The following is a 22,600-nucleotide window of genomic DNA, read 5'->3' as shown; positions in this document are numbered from 1 at the left end:
AGATGACTTGCCCAAAGTTACATGACTACAAAATGAAGAAGCCAGGATTTATGCCTAAGTCAGTGATTCTAAAGCTTTTATAAAGATACTTTCTCACTAATTTATGGTGTAGTGTGTAGTAACGGGAATGAAATGATAGCCTAGAACAGGGTCAGCAGGGGTGCCTGGCTGACTCAGTTGGTACAGCATGTGACTCTTGATCTCAGGGTTATGATTTTAACCCCCCGCTGTTGGGAATGGAGCCTACTTAAAAAAAACCAAAAAACAAAAAACCCCGCAAAACAGGGTTAACAAACTTCTCTAAAGGGCCAGAGAATGAATATTTTTATACAACATAAAAGAGTATTTTCATTAATATTTGGAGGCTTACTAAGTTAAAAAACAAAGTACTGGACTAGGTTCTATTAGGGATGCACAGAATGCTTCAGTGGAGGAGCCTATGATTAAGAATAGATATAGCTTAAAACATAACTCTTTTGTATTTTAATGTAGCTTAAAAACAGGTAACTACATTGCTGATAATATTTTTTAGTGTACACATGGACATATGTGCTTTTCATGCATTAAGTCTTTGATTACATACTGGTGCATATAGCCATGATAGACATGTAGCTCCTCTGAAATTTGTTCTTTATGGAAATTGAAAGAAATCACAAGTAGATTTAGAAAATCACTCTCCTTCTGATGTTTATAATACTTTAGAATTCACACTGTACTACTATAGAGCAGTAAGCATTCACACTTCAGTAAAATTGAAATAAACTTTATAGCTTGGTGAATAAGATCTGGAAAAATACTTTTAAAACATGTTTATTACAATTGATGTTCCCATCTTAAGAAGGAAGAGCTTATTTTTTGTTTCTCTAAGATTTGATTCTTTTCTTTAGGCCCATTGTTGATAAATAGAATTAAAAATCACATTTTGGTTTGGGCATATACACCTGGGTCAGGCTTATATTGATGAGTGTTTACTGAAGACAGTTATTTAGAATTTGCTTCACTCTAAATATTAGTTCTTATGCCTAGGATAATGTTGTTTGTCTGTCTCCAAGACTGGCACAAAGCCTGGGAAATATGAACCAGATTTGTGTGTGCATTCGAGTAACCAGCGCCATCCATCTCATAGATCCAAATACCCTTCAAGGTGAGTTTTAGGAAATATTTGCCTTGACAGTTTTGTCCAGCAAGCTGTAATAACTTAGGTTATTAATTTTATCAAACATTCTCATTAATATTTGTTACAAAAAACTAGATAAGAGTTTTACTGCTATTTAGTTCTTACAAAACACTGCTTTTGATTAGTAACCCTTATGTTTTTTATTTGAAGAAATCTGTGAAGTTTAAAAAAATTTACTAGTTTTAGTTCATATATTTTTACTGAAATTGACTTATGTCATTTAGTTTTTGTGAATATTTGGGTTCATTGCCAAGTTTCATGTTTAGCAAATATTTCAAAGTTTGGAATATTTGACTTCTTGCAGTGCAGTAAAACATTTAGTTTAAATATGGATTTTAACTAATTCTTATTATCACACATAATTTTTAACATTCCTTTTATAAAAACTAATTTTTAAAGATCTCACATTGATAGGCGTCTCAGTACTTGCTTGCATCTTCTACTTCTTGATCTTTTTCATGTATTTCCTGTAATGTAGTTTTCTGTTATAAAAATAGAGTTTATAGTTTTTAGAGTCCTTTATTATCCTTGTCAATTAGATTCATAAGTCAAAGGTATGTTTGCAGTATTGGGATGAACATCTGTCAGGTAGGACTTTACTTACCATAAATTAAGCAGCTAAGATGATTGATAACATTTCTAACATGCCAGCACATGGAACAACTATACAACTGAATGGATCTGATCTTATTTTAAAGACACTTACCTCTGTGGGATTCTGATGATAGTAACTACTTAAGATATAACTGACACCTGAAATTTTTCTTGTATTGTGAAAAGTTTGGGGCTGATTTATAGGAGTAAATGATGATTCTAGAAAGTTGCCACTGTGGTTCTGTTGACCTCATGCTTCTCAGTTCATATATATCAACTTCTTCCTAATTAACACATTTGAAATACTTCATTTCTGTTGTTCTTTGATGTTCTGTGTTTATACTTAGTTGCAGATATTGATGGAAGCACTTTCTGGAGTAACCCTTTCAATAGTTTATGCCATCCCAAACAGCTAGAGGAATTTATTGTGATGGAATGCAGCATAGTCCGAGATTTAAAACGCAGTGCCGGGGCTGGAATGATATCAAAAAAGGTAAGTTCCGTCCTGCCCATCTTTTTTTCCACCCCCAGTTCATTATTTTGGTCCCTCTCTTGTATTTTTTTTAGTTAGTATAATTCCAAAATGTGGTTCCATATAAAGCTAACACCTCATTAGATTACAAATGCATTCCATATTTGTTTTTAGTGTGTGGTCATTGTGGTGAAATTTATTAGACTTAATTTTTCTGGTAAATTCATGTTTCTCTTTAATGTTGGGAACATTTTAAAAAATGTTTATTGTGAAAAAGCACTTCTTTGCTTTACTGTTATATAGGAGGACCAAATGACAAGCAAACTTTTTCTGACTAAAAAGTTTTAAACATTTTTCGGGGCGCCTGGGTGGCTCAGTCGGTTGAACGTCCGACTTCGGCTCAGGTCATGATCTCGCGGTCCGTGAGTTTGAGCCCCGCGTTGGGCTTTGTGCTGACAGCTCAGAGCCTGGATCCTGCTTCGGATTCTGTCTCCCTCTCTTTCTGCCCCTCCCCCACTCATGCTCTGTCTCTCTCTCTGTCAAAAATAAACAAACATTAAAAAAAAAAATTAAAAAAAAAAATAAAAAGTTTCAAACATTTTAAATTTGAGTATATGTTACCACTACTGAATACTTCAGAATGCATCTCTAAAACAGAACATTTTTCTACATAATCAAAGTATTATCATTCATATATAGTTTATATTCAAATTTCCTTGTTTGTCCCAAAATGTCTCTTGTGTTTTATTCAAAGTAGTACCTAGTTGGGGACCATATATTGAATGTGAATATTATACCTCTTAAATCTTTTACTTAATAATAGTCCCCTTCCATTCTTTCTTTTTCTTTTTTTTTTATAACTCCCTAAGGCAACTGGGGCATTTATCTTATGGATCTCTTATTGTTTCCTCATGATGTCATTTAGCTTTCTTTTTAATTTCTTTTAATGAAAAGTGGATCTAAGAGGCTTTCTTAAACTTAGGTTATTTTTGGCCGGAACATTTCAGAAGTGTTGCTGTGCATCTTTTATGATGTATCAAGTCATAGTAGCGTTTGGCTGTTTCACTAATAGCCAGATCTCTTCATAATAATGTTACGACTTTTTTCCCATTGTTATTAGCCTGCCTGTCTTGCTTCTTTCCTCCCATTCAGACTGCCCCATATTTAGCCAGTGGGAGCTCCTGAGTTCTTAAAAAAATGTTTTTGAAAGTCTTGTACTTTTTTAGAGCAGTTTTAGGTTCACCACAAAATTATGAGGAGTTAGAGATGTCCCATATACTCCCTGTATATACATGCAGGGCATATACATGCTGTTGCCTCCTCCATTATCAGTATCCACCCATGAGAGTGGTACATTTGTTACAATTGATGAATCTACATTGATACATGATAACCAAAGTTGGTAGTTTACATTATGTTTCTCTCTTAATATTGTACATTTTATGGGTTTAGACAAATGTTTGATGATGACATGTGTCCCTCACTATAGTGTCATAAAGGGATTTTCACTGCTCTAAAAATCCTCTGTGCTCTCTGCCTGTTCGTCCTTCCCCTCTATCCTAATCTCAATCACTGATCTTTTTACTGTCTCTGTAGTTTTGCTTTTTCCATAATTGTATATAGTTAGAATCGTATAATCTTTAAGTACCAAATAATATTTCATTGCGTGGATTTACCACGCCTATTTGCCTATTCACCTAGTGAAGGACATCTTGGCTGCTTCCAAGTTTTGACCATTATGAATAAAGTTGTATTAACATCCTTTGTTTTCAGTTTTGTGTAGACAAGTTTTCAACTCCTTTGGGTAAGTAAATACCAAGGAGCATGTTTTGTCATATCATTTGGTAATGAATGTTTAGTTTTGAAGAAACTAGGGATTCACTTTTTTTTTTTTTTTCAGTTCTTTCCTAAATCTGGGACCTGTCATTTTTCATTTCTCCCTCTCTCTTTTTGCCTCTCTGAGATTCCTTAATTCCTCTGTTTATTACTCCTAGTTTTTTCCCTCTTGATCCCATTTTACTTAGGTCTCTTTTTGTTAGTAAAAAGTATTGGCAAATGCTATACTTAATTCAGCCTAGAAATTTGAAATGTCAATTATAATTGTTTGTAAAATCCTATCTTGGAAAGGGACTTTAATTGTTTCTAGTTTAAAATTTCAAACTTGGAATGTTGTTTCTGCAATAGGTATTAAGGAAAAAAAGGGTTATAGCTCAAATAGTAGACGTCTAAAAAATTAATTTCATAAAGATTTGGGTTCTGTAGTAGCAGCAGCAGCAGCTACTGGGATTGTGCCGCCACTGGGATTGCTAGAATGTTTTGTCTGAACCTTGGTTTTTTGAACCTTATGTATAAAATAAGGGGTTGCTTAGGATATTTTCTAGAGTTAAGATTCTTGTACTTTTTCAGTTATTCTTTTTGCTCTTTGTATTGCCTATCTCCCTGTGAAAACATTTGCTTTGAAAATTCTATATATGATATCTGTATTTAGGTGACATTCTTAATGTTTTATAAAGCCTTGAATAAAATCTTAATAAACATACTTATTTTATGTATTCCTTGAGTTTTTCTGTATTCAATACAGTAATTTGTTAATTTTGACAATGTTTCAGAGATCTGAAAAATAAAACAGTTGCTGTCTTTAAAATGAAAATTTAGAAAACCAAAATCAACATTGTATATAGTTTTTGTGAGATGCATTTTGAATTATGCCTGGGTTATTGAAGAGTGCATTTTCTTTCCTGTCAAGCATACGCTTGGGGAAGTCTGGGTACAGAAAACATCCGAAATGAATACAGATAAACAGTACTTCTGTCGCACTCATTTGGGACATCTTCTAAATCCTGGAGACCTGGTATTGGGGTTTGTATTATTTTATAGTATTTTCTTTTCCCTCCCCTCCCCTCCCCTCTCCTCCTCCCCCCCACCCTTCCTCTCCCGTCCCCTTCTCTCTTTTATGAGTGTGAGCATACGCACGTGAGTGGGGAAGGGGCAGATGGAGAGGGAGAGAGAATCTTAAGCAGGTTCCATGCCCATTGCAGCACAGAGCCCAATATGGGGCTCGAACTCAAGACCCTGAGATCATGACCTAAGCTGAAGTCCAGAGTCGGATACTTAACTAGCTGAGCCACCCCGGGACTCCTATAAGTACTATAGTATTTTAAACTGGCGATTGACATTGCAAATTTTCTTTGGGATCCAGCAAAGCCATCTAAAATACTAAAGCTGTTTATTCCAAAAAGAATTTAAGAGTTTAGGAGCGTTACAGTTTGCTTATTGGTAGCTAAATTAAACTGGATTGGACAAAAGCTCATAGTTATTCCATTTTGGCCATCTTTTTAAAGAATCATTTTTTTTTAGTAAACTAAATGGAACCATCTAACTGAATTCTTAATGTTGTACTGATCTATGTCTGTTTTGATTCTTTTGCAATATGATAAGGTGGACAGTGATGGGTAATACGTGAAACTCACAGATAGCAGTGCATTTTGTCTTTACCAGTATCTATAAAGGCATGTTCACTGTATAGTAAACTGCAAAACTTTTAATGTGGAAAAGCATATTAAATGTTAATCTTAGGAACTCTAAATTCCATAAAATTAAAATAAAATAAAAAGTAATGTGGAAAGCATTAAGTGTTTCTGTCCTTAAGTGTTTAATTGTTTTTATTTCAGATTTGATTTGGCCAACTGTAACTTAAATGATGAGCATGTCAACAAAATGAACTCAGATAGAGTCCCAGATGTGGTAAGGCTTTAGATTTCTTTCCTGTGTTAAAGAGGATTGATAACTCTTATGGGTAAGATGCACGAGTTCACATTTATGAAAATAAAATCTATTTAGAGGTTTCTTTTGAAATTGGAGTTAAGGTGTAATGGCAAAAGCCTTCATGTTTAATCATGTGTCTTTGAGGAGAAAATCCAAGATTTATTGAGGTTTTTTTGTTGCTCTTATAATCTTATAATCGAATTTTCACTCTCTGTCAGAATGGCTTGGTACCATCAGTAGAGCAAAAATAAATTTGCAGCTAAAAATGATGACCTTTAGAACTTAATTTAGGTTCATTCTTTTAGGCTTAGCTTATTTCATATATTGTTCAGTTAAGGAGTTTAGAATTTAAACCATTATTCAGGTTATTCAGGCTTAACTATAATTGCAGTTGAAAATAATCTTTACAGTGTTCAGTCTTAGAGAAAGAATGTTACTTCTGAAAAAAAAAACTGTTAAATACTAACATGAGTTTATTAGAATCATGAACAAGAGTGAATATGAAATGGGAAAGACTATCTCCTGCTTGACTTATCTTTTAAAATAAACACTAATCTCTTTAGCTGTGGGTAAAAATAAAGTCAGGATATAAGAAGGACTCCCCTTCTCACCACCCAGTTGTGCTTTTATTGATTAGTAAATTAGGAAATAGAAGCATAGTTTAGATAAAAGTCTAACAAGGTTGTAAGAGGAGATTAAGACAGTCATACAAGATTTTGCATTGTGTAAAATTATTTTCACTTATTCCACAATTTTTTAAACTTCCCTAGGACATACATTTGTGAAAGATCTATGTACTTCTATAAGTGCTTATTAGTAGTAATAAAAGGAAAAATGCCTGCCTGTGATAATATTTCAGGATGATTAAGACATCAGAAATTTGAAGTTTTGGGTATAAAAAAGCAGTTTAATTTTTAGTCACTGGAAAATTTCGTTAGTAAATTATAACACATACAAATGATGGCTGACTGCATTTTCATAAAATACTGACTACATGAAGAAAAATGTTAAAAGTTCTCTTGACCCTGCCTCTTGATCCCTATTTTTTTTTCCCTAAGATGTAACCACTCATCAGTTTGGTGACTTTTCGGCATTCTCAGAATCTTTCTCTTTTTAACTTTATTGGATTTGGAGGCCCCGTTATTTAGTTCCCATTTTTTTGTAACTTTGCAAATATTTCTTTTACTTTTAGGTATTAATCAAGAAGAACTATGACCGTACCAAACGTCAGCGTCGTAGAAACTGGAAACTGAAAGAGCTTGCAAGAGATAGAGAAAACATGGATACAGATGATGAAAGGTCCTACTTTTCTTTAAACCTTATATGTTGTCTCAAAGGAAATCCTTATAATAAATCTTTATAGTTTTTATATTTTATATAGTCATCACATGATTATTCCATTCAGTATTAATTTTGTATTTTTATTGTGTTAATTGAATCAGCGTAAGAGGATATCGAATCAATGTAGGGAGGATATAATGATATTTAACAGATTTGATTATTATTTCCTGGGTTTTGACCTGAGAATTGCAACATTGTTGTAAACAACACATTTGAAAAGTTAACATTAGTAATTACATTGTGGATATCGCAAATAGCAAATGAGTACTTACGACTCCAGATGAAAAGAAAATAGCCCTTTAATATCAAATATGTTGCCTTTCTTTCTTTCTTTCTTTCTTTCTTTCTTTCTTTCTTTCTTTCTTTCCTTCCTTCCTTCCTTCCTTCCTTCCTTCCTTCCTTCCTTCCTTCTTTTTAATATGAAATTTATTGTCAAATTGGTTTCCATACAACACCCAGTGCTCCCAACGAGTGCCCTCCTCAGTACCCATCTCCCACCTTCCCCACCCTCCCACCCCCCATCAACCCTCAGATTTTTCTAAATATGCTGTTTTCAAACAACCTAAGGAGAAATGAAGATGTTGGGTTCTAGAAAATTATATTGGATGATTGAAAAATGGTTTTAATAATGGTTAAGACACTGTCTAAAAAAATGAGTTTAAATAAAATTGTGTCATGAAATGTGAGTGGTAGATAGCAAAATATAGTCTCATGTAGTTTAAAGTAAGTATTTATAAATATATAATGTTAAATTAGATATTATAAGTACATATATGGTTATTTCATCTATAGACTTAAAAGTGCATGTATTTTAACTTAGCCATATGACTTGAGGGGAGGGACATTAAAGTTTATTTATTTTTAGAAAGAGAGTGCAAACAGGGGAGGGGGAGAGAGAGAATGAGATACAGAATCATGATCAGGCTCCGTGCTGTCAGTGCAAGCCTAATGCAGGGTTCAAACTCACAAACTGTGAGATTATGACCTGAGCTGAAATCAGGAGTTGCATGCTAAGTCCAAGAGGTGGACTGAGCCACCCAGTCACCCCAATTGTGTATATATCATGTAATTTTGAAAGAAAATATTTTTTTAAATTTGTCAGACTATTTAATTAACATCCATATTTGACCTTCAGTTATTATTTTTAAAGATTTTCATACATGGAACACATTTATCTTACAGTGCTGAAAATGAGGAAAACAACTCCATACTGTCTTGGTAAAGATGAAATATTTTTTTTTTTTTTAATTTTTTTAGTGTTTATTTATTTTTGAGACAGAGACAGACAGAGCATGAACGGGGGGGTGGGGGGGGTCGTCAGAGAGACAGGGAGACACAGAATCCGAAGCAGGCTCCAGGCTCCGAGCTGTCAGCACAGAGCCCGACGCGGGGCTCGAACTCACAAACTGCGAGATCATGACCTGAGCCGAAGTCGGAGGCTCAACCGACTGAGCCACCCAGGCGCCCCAAAGATGAAATATTTAAATGTTTCTTTATTCTTCTGTAGGCAATACCAAGATTTCCTTGAAGATCTTGAAGAAGATGAGGCAATTAGAAAAAATGTAAACATTTATAGAGGTTAGTGTTTTACGAGTGTTTGATTTAAGTTGCATCTTTTGCTTTTGTATAGATATGTTAACCCCGTGTAAGTATTTTGGTATCTTAAACTTTCATTGCATAAATGACTTTTACTGTGTGGTTTTAAAAGTCCTCTAATTAAACATTTGCAAAAAATAAAAACACTTGCAGAACAGTAGGACTTATTAAAATGTTGTTTGCCCTATCACATTTGATATCATTGTATCCGAGCATGACCCTTCAAGTTTCTGATCTCTATACTAGTGGATATTTATTTATATATTTATGCAGTTCAGTCATTCAGTGAATATAAATGCCTGCTCTAGATGTGGTACAAGAACTGCTAATATAATATGTTTAAATGATAGGAAAGATGGTAGAGGCAGGCATTTTGTATATTTTCATATTTGTATTTGAACTCCTCCTTGTATTTTTTTAGATTCAACCATTCCTGTGGAAAGTGACACGGATGATGAAGGAGCACCTCGAATTAGTCTGGCTGAGATGCTTGAAGACCTTCATATTTCCCAAGATGCTACTGGTGAAGAAGGTGAATCGATGATGACACAATGAGATTGGGTTGTAGATGATTTCCATATCTGTAGGCTCAGGATGTTGGACAAAATAACTTTTATTGTCTATTCCATTTGTGCTTCCATATTGAGAGAGGAGAAATTTAGTTTTAAACTTGAATAAATGGGACTATTTTGATTGCTCATTCAGAGCACTGAAAGAGATTGATGGCTTTGAAGTTTTAGATAAAAGATTATGGAGAATGTAATTATTACAGATATTGAGGCCATTTTGCGTGTGGAATTTTATAAGTTTGCCTTTTTAGGAGACCCTACTCTTTTCCATACTGTAGCACTGGATTTCAAATCTTAAAAGTTGTGATTATTTGGAGGTTACCTAAATCTTGAATCATAAAACAAGCTTTACATTCATTTTGCATTGATTGCTTTAGTAAAAGTGCATATGAAGAATCATTTTTAATAGGAACTTTTTATGCACTTTGATCATTTTTATGTCATTGGGGTAGGTAAGTTGTGGTTCAGTTTATTCCTGGACATTCGGGAGAAGTTACTTTATTCAAAATGTTAACATCTTCAAAAGCTGTTAAATTGGGATTATCTTGATTTTTATTGCAGAAGAAAATATGTTTAAAATATGTATGGATTTGTAGCAAACATAGACTACTTAAAAGTTAACAATGTGTACTTTCGTTGTTTTTGCTCAGGCCAGCAGCTTAGAGCAGTAGCTTATGTCATAAAAATGTCTTCCTATCACTTCAAACATTTTTGCTTTTAAAATTTTGGTTTACAAATTGAGAAGGAAGGAATTTTCTTCATATTAAGTTTCTGTCATTGAGTAGATCACCATCAAAAAGAATATTTGAATCCAGCATATACATGATGAAATAATGAAGATGATCTTTATGCTTTATAAAACCATGAATCAGACTTGAATGAGAAATACCTTCCACTCTTTGAAAGAAAAACATTGGCTTGAATTTTAAAGTGTTCTGAGAATGAAGTATTAAGATCCTATTTCTGTAAGCAGTATCAGACTTACTAAGTATGCCAGAACCAAGAGCTAATTCATAAACTCTAGGTATACCACTAAATAAGGCAATTAAGTGAGTGCTGAATGGAGCATTTTCCTTTTTTTAAGATTAGACTCCCCAGTTCTGAAGTTATGGATAAAGGCCTGAAGTTTTTATAGTGGCTCCTGTTCTGTCTGCATATTTAAAGTTTTCACTTGTGGTTTGGTTTACCTCTTGTATGTCAAGACTTTAAAAAGCATGAAATAAAAACATTTTCCTCTTTTTTGTGTGTCCTTAAAGTGATTGTATTAGTGTCATATTTAAATGATAGTATCTTATGCAGTTTTCCCAGGTGAAATTATTTGAGTACTTTTCATGATTTTCCCACTAAAAATACAGTTTCCTGCTGAACTTATTTAGTATTATTCTCTTTTATGTTGTCTTTATGAGTAATGAAACTTCTTGGTTGAAAGGAGGCTATGACGAGGTGAAGGAATGTAGCTAATAGAAAAGGTGATAGCCAGGAGCCCTCACAGTTACACAGCCTTGATAAACTTACCATTTTAAGAGTATGGTTCCCAGGCTATGGGTCCCCAAATACTCTTGTTCATGTCCCAGAGTTGATACAATTTGGGAAGGCTGGCATTAATCAAATTTTCAAGAAGCTGATTTATAACCCAGTTTATAAATATGAGTAATTTCTAAGTCAGTATGATGAATTATCTTCTTTTGTAGCCAGATCTTCACTTAAAGGTGGTGTTTTAAAGGTGGAAGTCTTTTTATGAGCATGCAAAGAGTTAAGGGAGAATTGCTTGTATAATTTAACAGCATCAAGCTAATCCTTGCCATAGTAGAATCTAGAACTCCAGGCTTGAGTGTCAGGACTAGACACTCCTCTGTAGTCAATACTGAGTAAGTGCCAGTGTTTTCTCTAGACTATTTTAGTAAATTTGTTCATATTGATTCCATCCTTTAGATTACTTGATCTGTTATTTTTAGTCCAAGGGATGTTACCTTTTTTAATAATTTACTTTCAGTTTTGATATAATTTCAGACTGTTACAAGAATAGTACAAAGAATTCCTGGATACCCTTTCCTCAGGTTTGCCAAATGCCAATGCTTACCTCATTTGCTTTCTTTCTAAGTAAATTTTCTTACATAACCATAGGGCAATGATCAAAATCATAAAATTAACATTGACACAATAGTGATATCTAATCAGTGGGCCATATCGAAATTTTGTCAGTTGTCCCACCTATGAAGTCTTTTATAGAAAAAATAAATCTAAGATTGTGCATTGCACTGGGTTCTCATATCTCTTTTTAGACTTCTTTCATCTGGACCAGTTCTTGAGTTTTTACGTTTTATGTAATTGGCATTTTTGAAGAGTCCAAGCCAGTTATTTTGTAAAATGACCCCAATTTGGGCTTGTTTGATGGTTTCTCATGATTAGATTTAGGGTAAACCCTTTTAGCAGGACTAGAGGTAATACCAAGTTCCCAGAAGTAATACCAAATTCTCAATGCATTTGTATCTGGAGACTTGTGCTGTTGATTAGTCCAGATGTCCCTAAGCATTCTTAGGTGGTTAGTTGGTTTTCTGTTTTAAGGAGTTAGAGGATTTATTCCTTTTTAATCATGATTTTTCTTGATTTTTTTCCTTTTAAATTTATTTTCAACTTAAAGACAATGAAATTCAGTCTTGTCATTTTCAGTTCCATAAATTTTAATACATGTAGATTCACACAGTTACCACCACAAATTCCAGAACAATTTTATCATTCCTCCAACCTCCCCCCGCCCCGCAAATTCCCTTTGCTACCCCTTTGTTTTCAAGCCCTTCCCTCATCCTTAACCATCCCCCCAACCCCTGCAATTTCTGTTCTGTTCGCTGACTTTATGGTTTGTTTTTTCCAAAATACGTAAATGAAATCATACAGTATGTAGTCTCTGAGTCTGTTTTCACAGCATGGTGCACTTGAGATTCACCCAAGGTTTGTTTCTTTTCATTTTGAGTAATAACGGTGTTCTAGTTATCCATTCCCCTGTTGAGGCACATTTGAATTTCTAGGTTTTGATGATTAGGAGTAAAGCTGCTGTGAACATTTCTGTATAGGTTTTCCTTTTACGTAGGTAAATAAGTATGGATGGGATTGTTGGATCCTATTATAAGTGTATACATGTATTTAACTTTATAAAAAATTGCCAAACTTTTTCTGAAGTGGTTTGTGCCATTTTGCTTTCTCGCCTGCAGTGTATGAACATTTCAGTTATTCTGCATCCTCACCACCGCTTGGTGGTGTCAGGTTGTTTTAAAGCCAGACTGATAGGTGGATGGTGGTGTTTTTCTGTGGTTTTAATTTTCGTCTCCCTGATGGCTAATTATGTTAAGCATCTTCTCATGTACTTGTTACCCATATATCTTTATTGGTAGAATGGCCATTCAGATCCTTTGTCTGTTTTTGGAAGTTGGGTGGTTTGGTTTTTTATTGGTTGAATTTTTTACTTTGATGCTCGCGTTGTCCCAGATTTGGCCAGTGGGTACCCCATCAATCTGGCTTTTGTGTCCTTTTGACAGGCTCTTGTCCATATATATTTGATCTTGTTCATGCATATTGATGTTATAACGTAACTCTTTGGGCAGGTTTTGGGTTTCCCTTGTTCAGGCCCCACATGCAGTCTGCTCTTGGGTTATTTTCATGATACAGACCAGTTTACCTAAAAATAAACCAATTTACTTAAAATTCTTCAGCTTCAGTTGAATCACCCTGTGAATTAAGGAATCATGAAATGGCATCATAAAAAGCACAGATGTAGGCTATTCATTCTGCTTATCAATTCTGTCACATGTTGAAATAATTTGAGCAGTGGGGTGGTAAGCCTTGATGAAAGCAAGAAGTCAGCCTCAGTATCTCTTTGAATTTCAAAGTAGTGTGAGGAAAATATTCAATTTTAGTTCTTTGACTCGACACATTTTGAAAGAACTGCTTTATTACCTAGGAAAAAGGTATGATTCATGATAATTTCTGGTAAAACAAGAACTCTGTAGTACTCAAAAGTTATTTGGTGTAGGTTTGGTAGCCACTGTGTTTTTTACATAGTAATGAAGCTTGTTGTGTTATCTGATGGAGATTTTGTTTTCTGGTTTTGGTGGAGTTAGTACTGCAGTGGTGCCTGTCACACATTTTTCTTATGACACAGTTTCACATAAATATGGCTTTTTATAATTCACTTCATAGCATTGTTGTGAAGTGCTTTCAGGTAGTATATATACTAGCATTAGTTGATGAAGTACTGCACAGGAAATTCTGGGGAATCTATATTATATAGAAATAAAAGGATGTTTTGGAGCCTGTTTACCTGCCACCTATTAACTATATGAGTTAAACTTTCTGATGTTCTGTTTCTTCACATTTTATTTTTTAAGTTTGTTTTGAGAGAGTGTGAGTGAGCAGGGAAGGGGAAGAGAGAGAGAGAGTGAGAGAGTCCAAGCACTGTGCAGTACAGATCACTCTGAGCTGAAATCAGGAGTCAGACACTTACCCAACTGAGCCACTCTGGCACCCCATATTTCTTCACATTTTAAAAAGGAGTAATACTGCTCATTACACAGATAATTGTTAAAATTCTTCGTATACAATTCATAGCAAATTGTAACTATTTAATAAATAGTATCTGCTTTTAAAATTTATAATCACAGTTCTAGTGTTTTGTACTTAAACAAGTTGGAAAAACCCAAATCTTGTATGTATACACTTTTAAGAGCAGCATAGAGCTTATCTTAGAAAATGTGTGTGGTACAGAGAATTAGAAAAACAAAAGCATAAATTTCCAACATTTCCCTTATAGGGAGATCATCACTGTTAACATTTTTTTTTTTAATAGATTTTATGTTTTATAGTTGTAGATCTTCAGAAAAATTGAGAAGATAGTGCAGAGTTCCCGTGCCACACCCAGCTTCTTTTATTATTTAATGAGCCGGTACTATTACATTATTATTAACTAAAGGTTGTAGTTTAGGTATCTTTAGTTCTTATTCAGTGTACATTTTCTTTTCCAAGATCCCATCCAGGATACCATGTTAATGTATGTATGTTTGTTTGTTTGTTTCTTTCTTTTCTTTCTTTCTTTTCTTTCTTAGAAAGGGAGAGAGAAATGGGTGGATACAGATACACACACACATGCACACACATGCATGTGCATATGTGCACGAGTCAGAAAGGGGCAGAAAGGGAGAGAGAATCCCAAGTAGGCCACACGCTCAGCGTGGAGCCCAATATGGGACTCACAAAAGTGTGAGATCGTGACCTGAGCCTAAATTAAGAGTTGGCCGCTTAACTGACTCAACCACCCAGACACTTCCTCCTCATGTTACATTTAGCTGTCATGTTTTCCTTAGTCTCCTCTTGGCAGTGTCTCTTTCTTTGATTTCCCTTGTTTTTGAGGACCTTAACAGTTTTGAGGAGTATTCATCAAATATTTTGTAGGATACCATACCATTGGAATTTAATGTTTTCCCCCTAAGACTGGGATTATGGGTTATTGGGAGGAAGACCACAGGCAAAACGCTATTTTCATAACATTTTATCAAGGGCATATACTGGCAACATGATTTATCACTGTTGATGTTGGCCTTCATCACCTGACTGAGGTAGTGCTTGTCATTTCTCCGCTATACTCTTTTTCCCCCCTTTCCATAATGTGCACTTCAGAAGGAAGTCACTCTGCACGGCCTATACCTAAGAAGTAGTGAGTCATACTGCCCCTCCTTGAAGGTGGGATATCTGTATAAATTATTTGGAACTCTTCTGTATGGAAGATTTGTCTCTTTTCACCCATGTACTAATTTGTTCAGTCATTTATTTATAGCAATATGGATTCATGAATACCTTTATTATATTTTGGGTTATTATCTAATGCTACTTTATTTTGTTTGAATTGTTATAACTTTGGCCATTGTTCCCATCATCTGCCATCCGTTTACTTAATTACTCAATTCTACTACACACCTGTGTCCCATAAATACCTTGTGTTTTATGTATGGTTCCCTTGCCTTAGTCTTACAGACTGTACTCATTTTTAGCATTACTTAGATGAGCACCTTCTCCCCATCCCCTTCAGTGAGCTTGTTTCATATATTTGTAATACAGTTATTTGTCATAGTCTTTCAATCCCCTGACTTAAATGCTTTTTCAAAATTTGCATATAGGGAGATTCATTATTTGTACTATGAAGTCCTGTGGGCTTTCAAAGTTCATGTCTTGAATCAACCATTATAGTATCATACCAAATAATTTTACAGCCCTAAAAATCCCCTGCACTTTACCAATTCATCCTGAACCCCAAGTCCTTGGCAACCATTGATCATTTTATTGTCTCTGTAGTTTCGCCTTTTCCAGAGTGTCATATAATTGGAATCACATAACATGTAGCCTATCATACTGGCTTCTTTCACTTAGCAGTATGTCTTTAATGTTCTTTCTTTTTGTGGCTTGCTAGTTTATTTTTTTATTGTTGAGTATACCCCATAGTATAGATGTACCATACTTTGTTTATTCACCTATCCATTCATCTTGGTTACTTCCAGCTTTTGGTGCTTACGAATAAAGCTGCAATAAACTTCCCTATGCAGGTTTTTGTATAAACATAAGTTTTCAAATCAGTTGGATAATACCTAGGAGCCTGATTGCTGGATCTTGTGGTAACACTATCTTGAGTTTTGGAAGAGGCTGCCAAACTGTCCTCCAAAGTGGCTGTACCATTCTGCATTCCCACCAGCAATGTAAAAAAGTTCTTGTTGCTCTGCATTCTTATCAGCATTTGGTATTGTCAGTTTTTTTGATTTCAGCCATTATAATAGGTAGTGGTGTCTCATTGTTACTTTAATTTACAGTCCCCTGATGACACGTGATGAACATCTTTTTATATGCTTATTTGCCATCTGTGTATCTTTGATGAGTTGTCTATTCAGATCTTTGGCCCATTTTTAAACCTGGTTGTTTGATTTCTTATTGTGGAGTTTTAAGATTTCTTGTGTATTTTGGATACAAGTCCTTTTTATCAGATGTGTCTTGCAAGTATTTTCCCAATCTGTGCCTTGTCTTTAAAAAATATATGAAAATAATATATGTATATGAATTATTTATATGTAATACACGTACTTATACATGATTATGTAGAGGTGAGATCATACTGTCTATATACTTTTTTAAACCTTCTTTTACTTCTTAACTATTTTATGTCTTTTCCAAGCCATTAAAAATTCTTTTTTTTTTTTAAAGAATGTTTCCAATGTTTATTTCAATTGCATATTTCACTGCCTTTTTTTTTTTTTAAGTTTATTTATTTATTTTGAGAGAGAAGAAAGAGAGAACCAGTGGGGGAGGGACAGAGAGAGAGGGAGACAGAGTGTCCCAAAGTGGGCTCTGTGCTGACACCAGAAAGCTCGATGCAGCTCAAAGTCATGAACTGTGAGAATGTGACCTGAGCAGAAGTCTGATGCTTAACTGACTGAGCCGCCCAGGCATCCTCGCCATTAAAAATTCTTAAATATATATAATAATAAACCAATACTCCACTGCCAGATTGCAAAAATAGTCCTAATTCTTCACTCACAACTTTTATCCTGTAGCGTAGGACCAAATAATAAACATTTAAGACTTTGCAGTCTAATGGTCTCTGTCACAATCACTTTGCTATAGTAGCATGAATGAGCCATAGCCAATATGTAAATAAAAGGGAGTGACTATATTCTAATAAAGCTTAAAAAAAAAAGACTGTGGGCCACGTTTTGCCTATGGCCTGTAGTTTGCTGACCCCTGATGTAACTTTGTAGGTAGTGCCTTTTTGCTCTGGGCTTTGGTGATTAGAAGGAGGTGGAAGTTCTGAGTTTAGGCTTCAAGAGGGCTTGGGCCTCTATCATAGCTGTGAGAACAGGCGCCCCAGGATTTGTGGTCATTGTACAGCATTGCTGTGGCATTAGCCAGTTGATAGACTGATAATACCACCACCATTTGATTAGTTAGTCTTTGAAGTTGGGCATTTCCAGGTTGGTTTTCTCTGCCTACCCCTCATAAACATCTGTCCATTTTGCTCATTATTTTCTTAGGAAATGACTGTGTCAAAGAGTATATAAGAATCTTAGGACATGTTACAAAATTCTTTCCAGAAATATACCTTCCATGGGGTACAGTTTATGAGAGTATCTCTTTTATATTCTATTCTTGATGTTTTACATGTTCTTTCTTTTCACTTAATGATTTCTAGGTTAACTCAGATGAGGCCCAATTCATATTGATCTGTTGAACTTTTGTAGCAGTTACTATCTGTCCTACTTGGTTAGTTTTTATTTGTTTCCTAAGTTTTTATTACTATTTATGTATTTTGTCTTTCTAACTAGACTACATTTCTTTAGTGCAGTGCAGATATAGCACAATGCATAGGTCCTCAAATACGTAGTTAATACTATCTGATTTTTGAATACTTCGAAAAATGGGTAGAAATTTTTGTTGGGTATAGTTTGGCTTTAATTCCTTACAAGTCTGTCCATAAGATAGGAAACCAGATCTTAATGGCATTGGAGAGATGGTAAATGGGATTTGTAGGGAGAGTTGTTTATGTTGTTCAAGACTTCATTTTATTGGGGCGCTTGGGTGGCTCAGTCGGTTAAGCGTCCGACTTGAGCTCAGGTCATGATCTCGCAGTTTGTGAGTTCAAGCCCCACATCGGGCTTTGTGCTGTCAGCTCAGAACCTGGAACCTGCTTTGGATTCTGTGTCTCCCTCTCTCTCTGCCCCTTCCCTGCTCATGCTCTGTCTCTCTCTGCCTCAAAAATAAATAAAAACATTAAAAAAAAAATAAAAAAAAAAAAGATTTCATTTTATTTATGCAAGTAGGACCTGCATCTAATTCTAAACTTTGGTAAATTTTTATCTGTATAGTGCTAATTAGCCACAGAATTCTGATTTTTTAGTGCTAACATAGACTGTTCAGTTTAACACAGTAAATTTTCTTCCTCCAGGGTATTTCATTGTATATAATAGCACAAATGGTATCTGTAAATAATCATGTGGACACAGGACCTATACAGAGAAGGTATACTGTAATCAGAAGGAAATTTATTGGGCGGTAATCAAGAAGTACCAAATATGTGTGGTAGTTTTCCTGTGTTTGTATATTTGGATCAGAATAATGTTGAAGGGCTGACTACTTAATAGAGGCTAAGATAAATCAATGTTCATCTGGCTTTAAGGGTGTCAGTGTAAACAAGTACTGTACAAGTCTCCCTGGAATGTTACCAGACAGATTTCTGGGGTGGTAATACTCCGAATGGTCTGGAATGTGGAGTTGTGACTTCAAAGAGGATCTTTAAAAAAGTTTGTATTTTGATTGTAGAGTTTCACTGTGGCATTTTGTCTTTGTACTTTGAGATAGATAGACAAACTCTGATCCTAGGTAAATATGTAGAATAGCAAGAAGTTTGGGGCTGTTCCCCCAATCTCTTACTCTTTGCCTTCCGTGGTCATGTTTGCCATTTCTCTTTTCATAGGGAATAAAGTGTTACCCCTGACAGTGTTTTCATTTTTTGGGGGGATCAGAGTCTTATTCAGAGGCATATTCTGATGGAGGAAATATTTTGGGAGATAGCAAGTCTTTGTGTATGTGGTACATTGAATTCTTGGTCACAATTCTTAATTTCTCTGTAGTAATATATAGCTTTATACTTGCCCTTTATTCATGGTGGTGGAATGTATTTCTTCGCCCCTTAACTTTAGATTTGACTTTGTGACTTGGGATGTTAGCAAACATGGTAAGAAGGTAAGATTAAAATGCTTTAGCTTATTTGCATTTGTGCTCTTGTCCTTCTGTCATCACCATGAGAAGAATATGCCCTGGGTAGTAGTCCCTGCCTTCCCCAACTTGGCTCAGAATCGAACATTTAAAGGCAGTGTCATCCTAAATGGCTGATAAACCCATGAGTGGAGATTAAGTGATTATTATTAAGCTTTTGAGTTTTGGAGTGGTTTCTTATGCAGCATTATTGGCAGTAACTAACTGATAATCTTTGGTCTTTAAAATTTGTTTCACTAAGCAGTTTTTGATGGATAATACTTTTTCTTTTTAAAAAAAATTTTTTTTAACATTTATTCATTTTTGAAAGAGACAGATCGCAAACAGGGGAGGGCTAGAGAGAGAGGGAGACACAGAATCTGAAGCAGGTTCCAGGCTCCGAGCTGTCAGCACAGAGCCTGACTCAGGGCTCGAACTCACAGACCTCGAGATCATGACCTGAGCCGAAGTCGGCCGCTTAACCGACTGAGCCACCCAGGTGCCCTGGATAATACTTTTTCTTATAGAAATAGGCAACCTCCCTTTTCCCCACTTGCTTAATTAGGGTTAGATTTCAGGTGACAGTAGATGTACTCTTAAAGATTCCCTTAGAGCAGCCTGACTGTCACTCCTATTTTCACACTTAATCTGAGTGAGTACAAAACCTATTCTGGGTTCATCCCCATATATATTCTCCTTTCTGTATTATAGGTTTTAATGGTTTTAAATAGTGCTCTGGAAGGTGCCTTGGGCAGGTGGGGAAGGTTAAGATGATCTAGCTCCAGTTTTTCCTGACTGTTGTCAGGCTGAGCAGCTTCATTTTTATTTAGACATTTGGTTTTCATGCAGTATTTTGTTAGGAAAAGCATTTTTTAGAAAATTAAATATCATTGCTATAAACATACTTGTACATTCATACCATAGAATATTATTTATCAGTATAAAGGAATGAACTATTGATAGAACAACCTGAATGGATCTCAAGGGAATTATGCTGAGTGAAAACAAACAATCTCAAAAGGTTTCATATTGTATGGTTCCATTTAGGGAACATTCTTGAAACAAATTAATAGAGATGGAGAACAGTTTAGTGATGGCCAGGGTTTAGGGATGGGGGGTGTGTGTGTGGAGCTGGGTGTGGCTGTAATGGAGTAGCACAAGAGAGCTTCTTGGTGATGAAACAGTTCTTGGTTGTGGTGATGATTACATGAAACTACCCACGTGATAAAATTGTACACATGTGAACACACACAACACACACACACACAAATGCTTATGAAACTTATAAAATCTGAACTCTGTGAATTATGTCAGCATCAGTTTCCTGGTTTTGGTCCTATAATTTTCTAAAAATTATGCAAGATGTTACCATGGTGGGAGTCTGGGTGAAAAATTCACATTATCTGCCTGTACTTTTTTTGTTTTTGCTACTTCCTATGAGTATATAATTATTTCAGAATTAAAATTTAAGGATCAAAAGCATTGCCATGTAGAAGAGCTAATATTAGGAAAAGAAATAATTCTTTGCTGCTATCAGGTCATTTGTTTGAGGGAATGTTCACATATTTTATTGGGCAATTTATTCATCTTTGATAATCTGAGATGGTCCTTAGAGAAAAGTTAAAGTGATGAGAGAGAGAGTATGTGTGTGTGTGTGTGTTGTTTCAGTTCTGTCTAGTGGAACTTATTTAGAAAAGTCTCACAAAAGAACCCATTTTTTCTTTTGTTATTGCTGATATTAGCAAAAGGGAAGAAGGGCCTCAGCTTATGGGAGGTTATTTTGAGGGAGAAGGCAACTAACAGAGCTAATGCTTTTCAGTTTTGACAATCCAGAGAAATTTCTGTGTCAGGAAATTAAAAGCAGTTTCTTTCTAATAGAAGTGTTCAGAGCTGTGAATGTGCTCACATTTGCAGTAGCATTTTCTTTTGCTGTCAGGTATTTGGGAATAAACTGAAGCTCAGAAGAGTTGGGTGGAGACTTACTGGTTTGAGGAATAAAGTCATCTAATAGCCCCTGGCTTTGGACTCTAACCTAATTATGTGATGATAACATCACCAATTTCCTCTACTTTTTCCTGCATTGTCTGGTTTTAGAATTTCCAGTCAAGCAAGAACACTAGAAATTGTATAGGCTCAGGAGCCAGATATCCATCCTAGGTTCATATCCCAGCTGTGAGTCAGGCAAGTAAGTCATTTCTCTGACTGAATCTTCTCATTTGTAAAATGGGAATTCAGTTGCTTAAAACTAGAGGGTCCTATTATGAGGTTAATAGAAAAGCGGTATTTTTCAGATGGTTTGTACTGTGTACTGACATAAAGGGGCTAGAAGTGCCAAAAGGAAGACAAGTGGGGCTGGAGTGGTGAAAAGGAAGATCACATGCTGCAGCCATTTGTGTTGACCTCTTGCTGTACTCAGAGGTAGGCCTGGATCTGCTGAAGACATGGCACTTAACCAAAGCGTGTTGCCTCTGCCCCAGGCTCATCTGGAATCACTCCGTTCCCGTAGCAGCAAGAGTGCCTGCCAACAGCTGTCACACATTGGGAGTCCGAACCTTTCTCTTCCTTCAGCTTCCTCAGTTCCTTTCATGTCTGTCTAACGGAAGCCACCTGGCAAGAGAGCATAGAAATATAGTTTGATGTTCAGAGTAACATATAGAAGGGTAGGTAAAGTGAAAAACAGTGGGTAACTAATGTATACAAAGACTTGATACATATGCACTGCATAGATTTTTTTTTTAAGTAGCCAGTACTATGTATATGTATGTATGTATGTATGTATGTATGTATGTATTTAGGAGAGAGCATGACCTGGAGAGAAGGGCAGAGGGAGAGAGGGAGAATCCCAAGCAGGCTCCATGCCCAACGTGGGGCTTGATCCCACAGCACTGGAATCATGACCTGAGCAGAAATCAAGAGTCAGATGCTCAACTGACTGAGCCACCCAGGTGTCTCAACCACATATATACCTTTTATAATCAGTAACTGGGTATCTGTAGGAAGGAGAACCGGAGACTGGAGCATAGCCACGGAGGGATGCATTAGTTTTACTTCTCTCTTTACTTTTGGGCTTTGTTTTTTAATGCCTTTAGAACCACAGAATTGAATTGATTATACTCATTTTGTGGCATGTTTATTTTGGTTCATGGAAATCATCATGTCCACTGTTTTCTCCCTTTGTCACCCATGTCTCATATGTCCTACCTCCCATACTCTTATGTAGATACATTGAAATTCTTGAAAGATATATAATATCATTCGTGGGTTAAATTTATTTTTTTATTTAAGTGTTTATTTTTGAGAGAG

General features: G+C 35.4%; 1 protein-coding gene across 10 annotated transcripts in view; it reads left to right on the top strand.

The window, feature by feature from the left end:
- NMD3 (NMD3 ribosome export adaptor) overlaps nucleotides 1–22,600 on the top strand; it is a 67,126-nt gene that overhangs the window by 21,761 nt on the left and 22,765 nt on the right. For 8 of the 10 annotated variants that reach the window (XM_042955668.1, XM_042955669.1, XM_042955670.1 and 5 more), the window contains 7 exons: nucleotides 1,027–1,144; nucleotides 2,119–2,264; nucleotides 4,990–5,102; nucleotides 5,915–5,987; nucleotides 7,201–7,307; nucleotides 8,857–8,927; nucleotides 9,367–9,477. In XM_042955668.1, the coding sequence (XP_042811602.1) occupies nucleotides 1,027–1,144; nucleotides 2,119–2,264; nucleotides 4,990–5,102; nucleotides 5,915–5,987; nucleotides 7,201–7,307; nucleotides 8,857–8,927; nucleotides 9,367–9,477 (739 nt within the window). Of the gene's footprint in view, nucleotides 1–1,026; nucleotides 1,145–2,118; nucleotides 2,265–4,989; nucleotides 5,103–5,914; nucleotides 5,988–7,200; nucleotides 7,308–8,856; nucleotides 8,928–9,366; nucleotides 9,478–10,598; nucleotides 10,754–22,600 lie in introns of those variants that run through there. The other 2 variants (XM_042955675.1, XM_042955676.1) reach the window with 2 other exon arrangements.

Source organism: Panthera leo, chromosome C2 (assembly GCF_018350215.1).
Source record: "Panthera leo isolate Ple1 chromosome C2, P.leo_Ple1_pat1.1, whole genome shotgun sequence".
Taxonomy (NCBI): Eukaryota; Metazoa; Chordata; class Mammalia; order Carnivora; family Felidae; genus Panthera; species Panthera leo.
The sequence above is the reverse complement of the archived record's forward strand: the minus strand, read 5'-3'. Positions and strand labels throughout refer to the sequence as shown.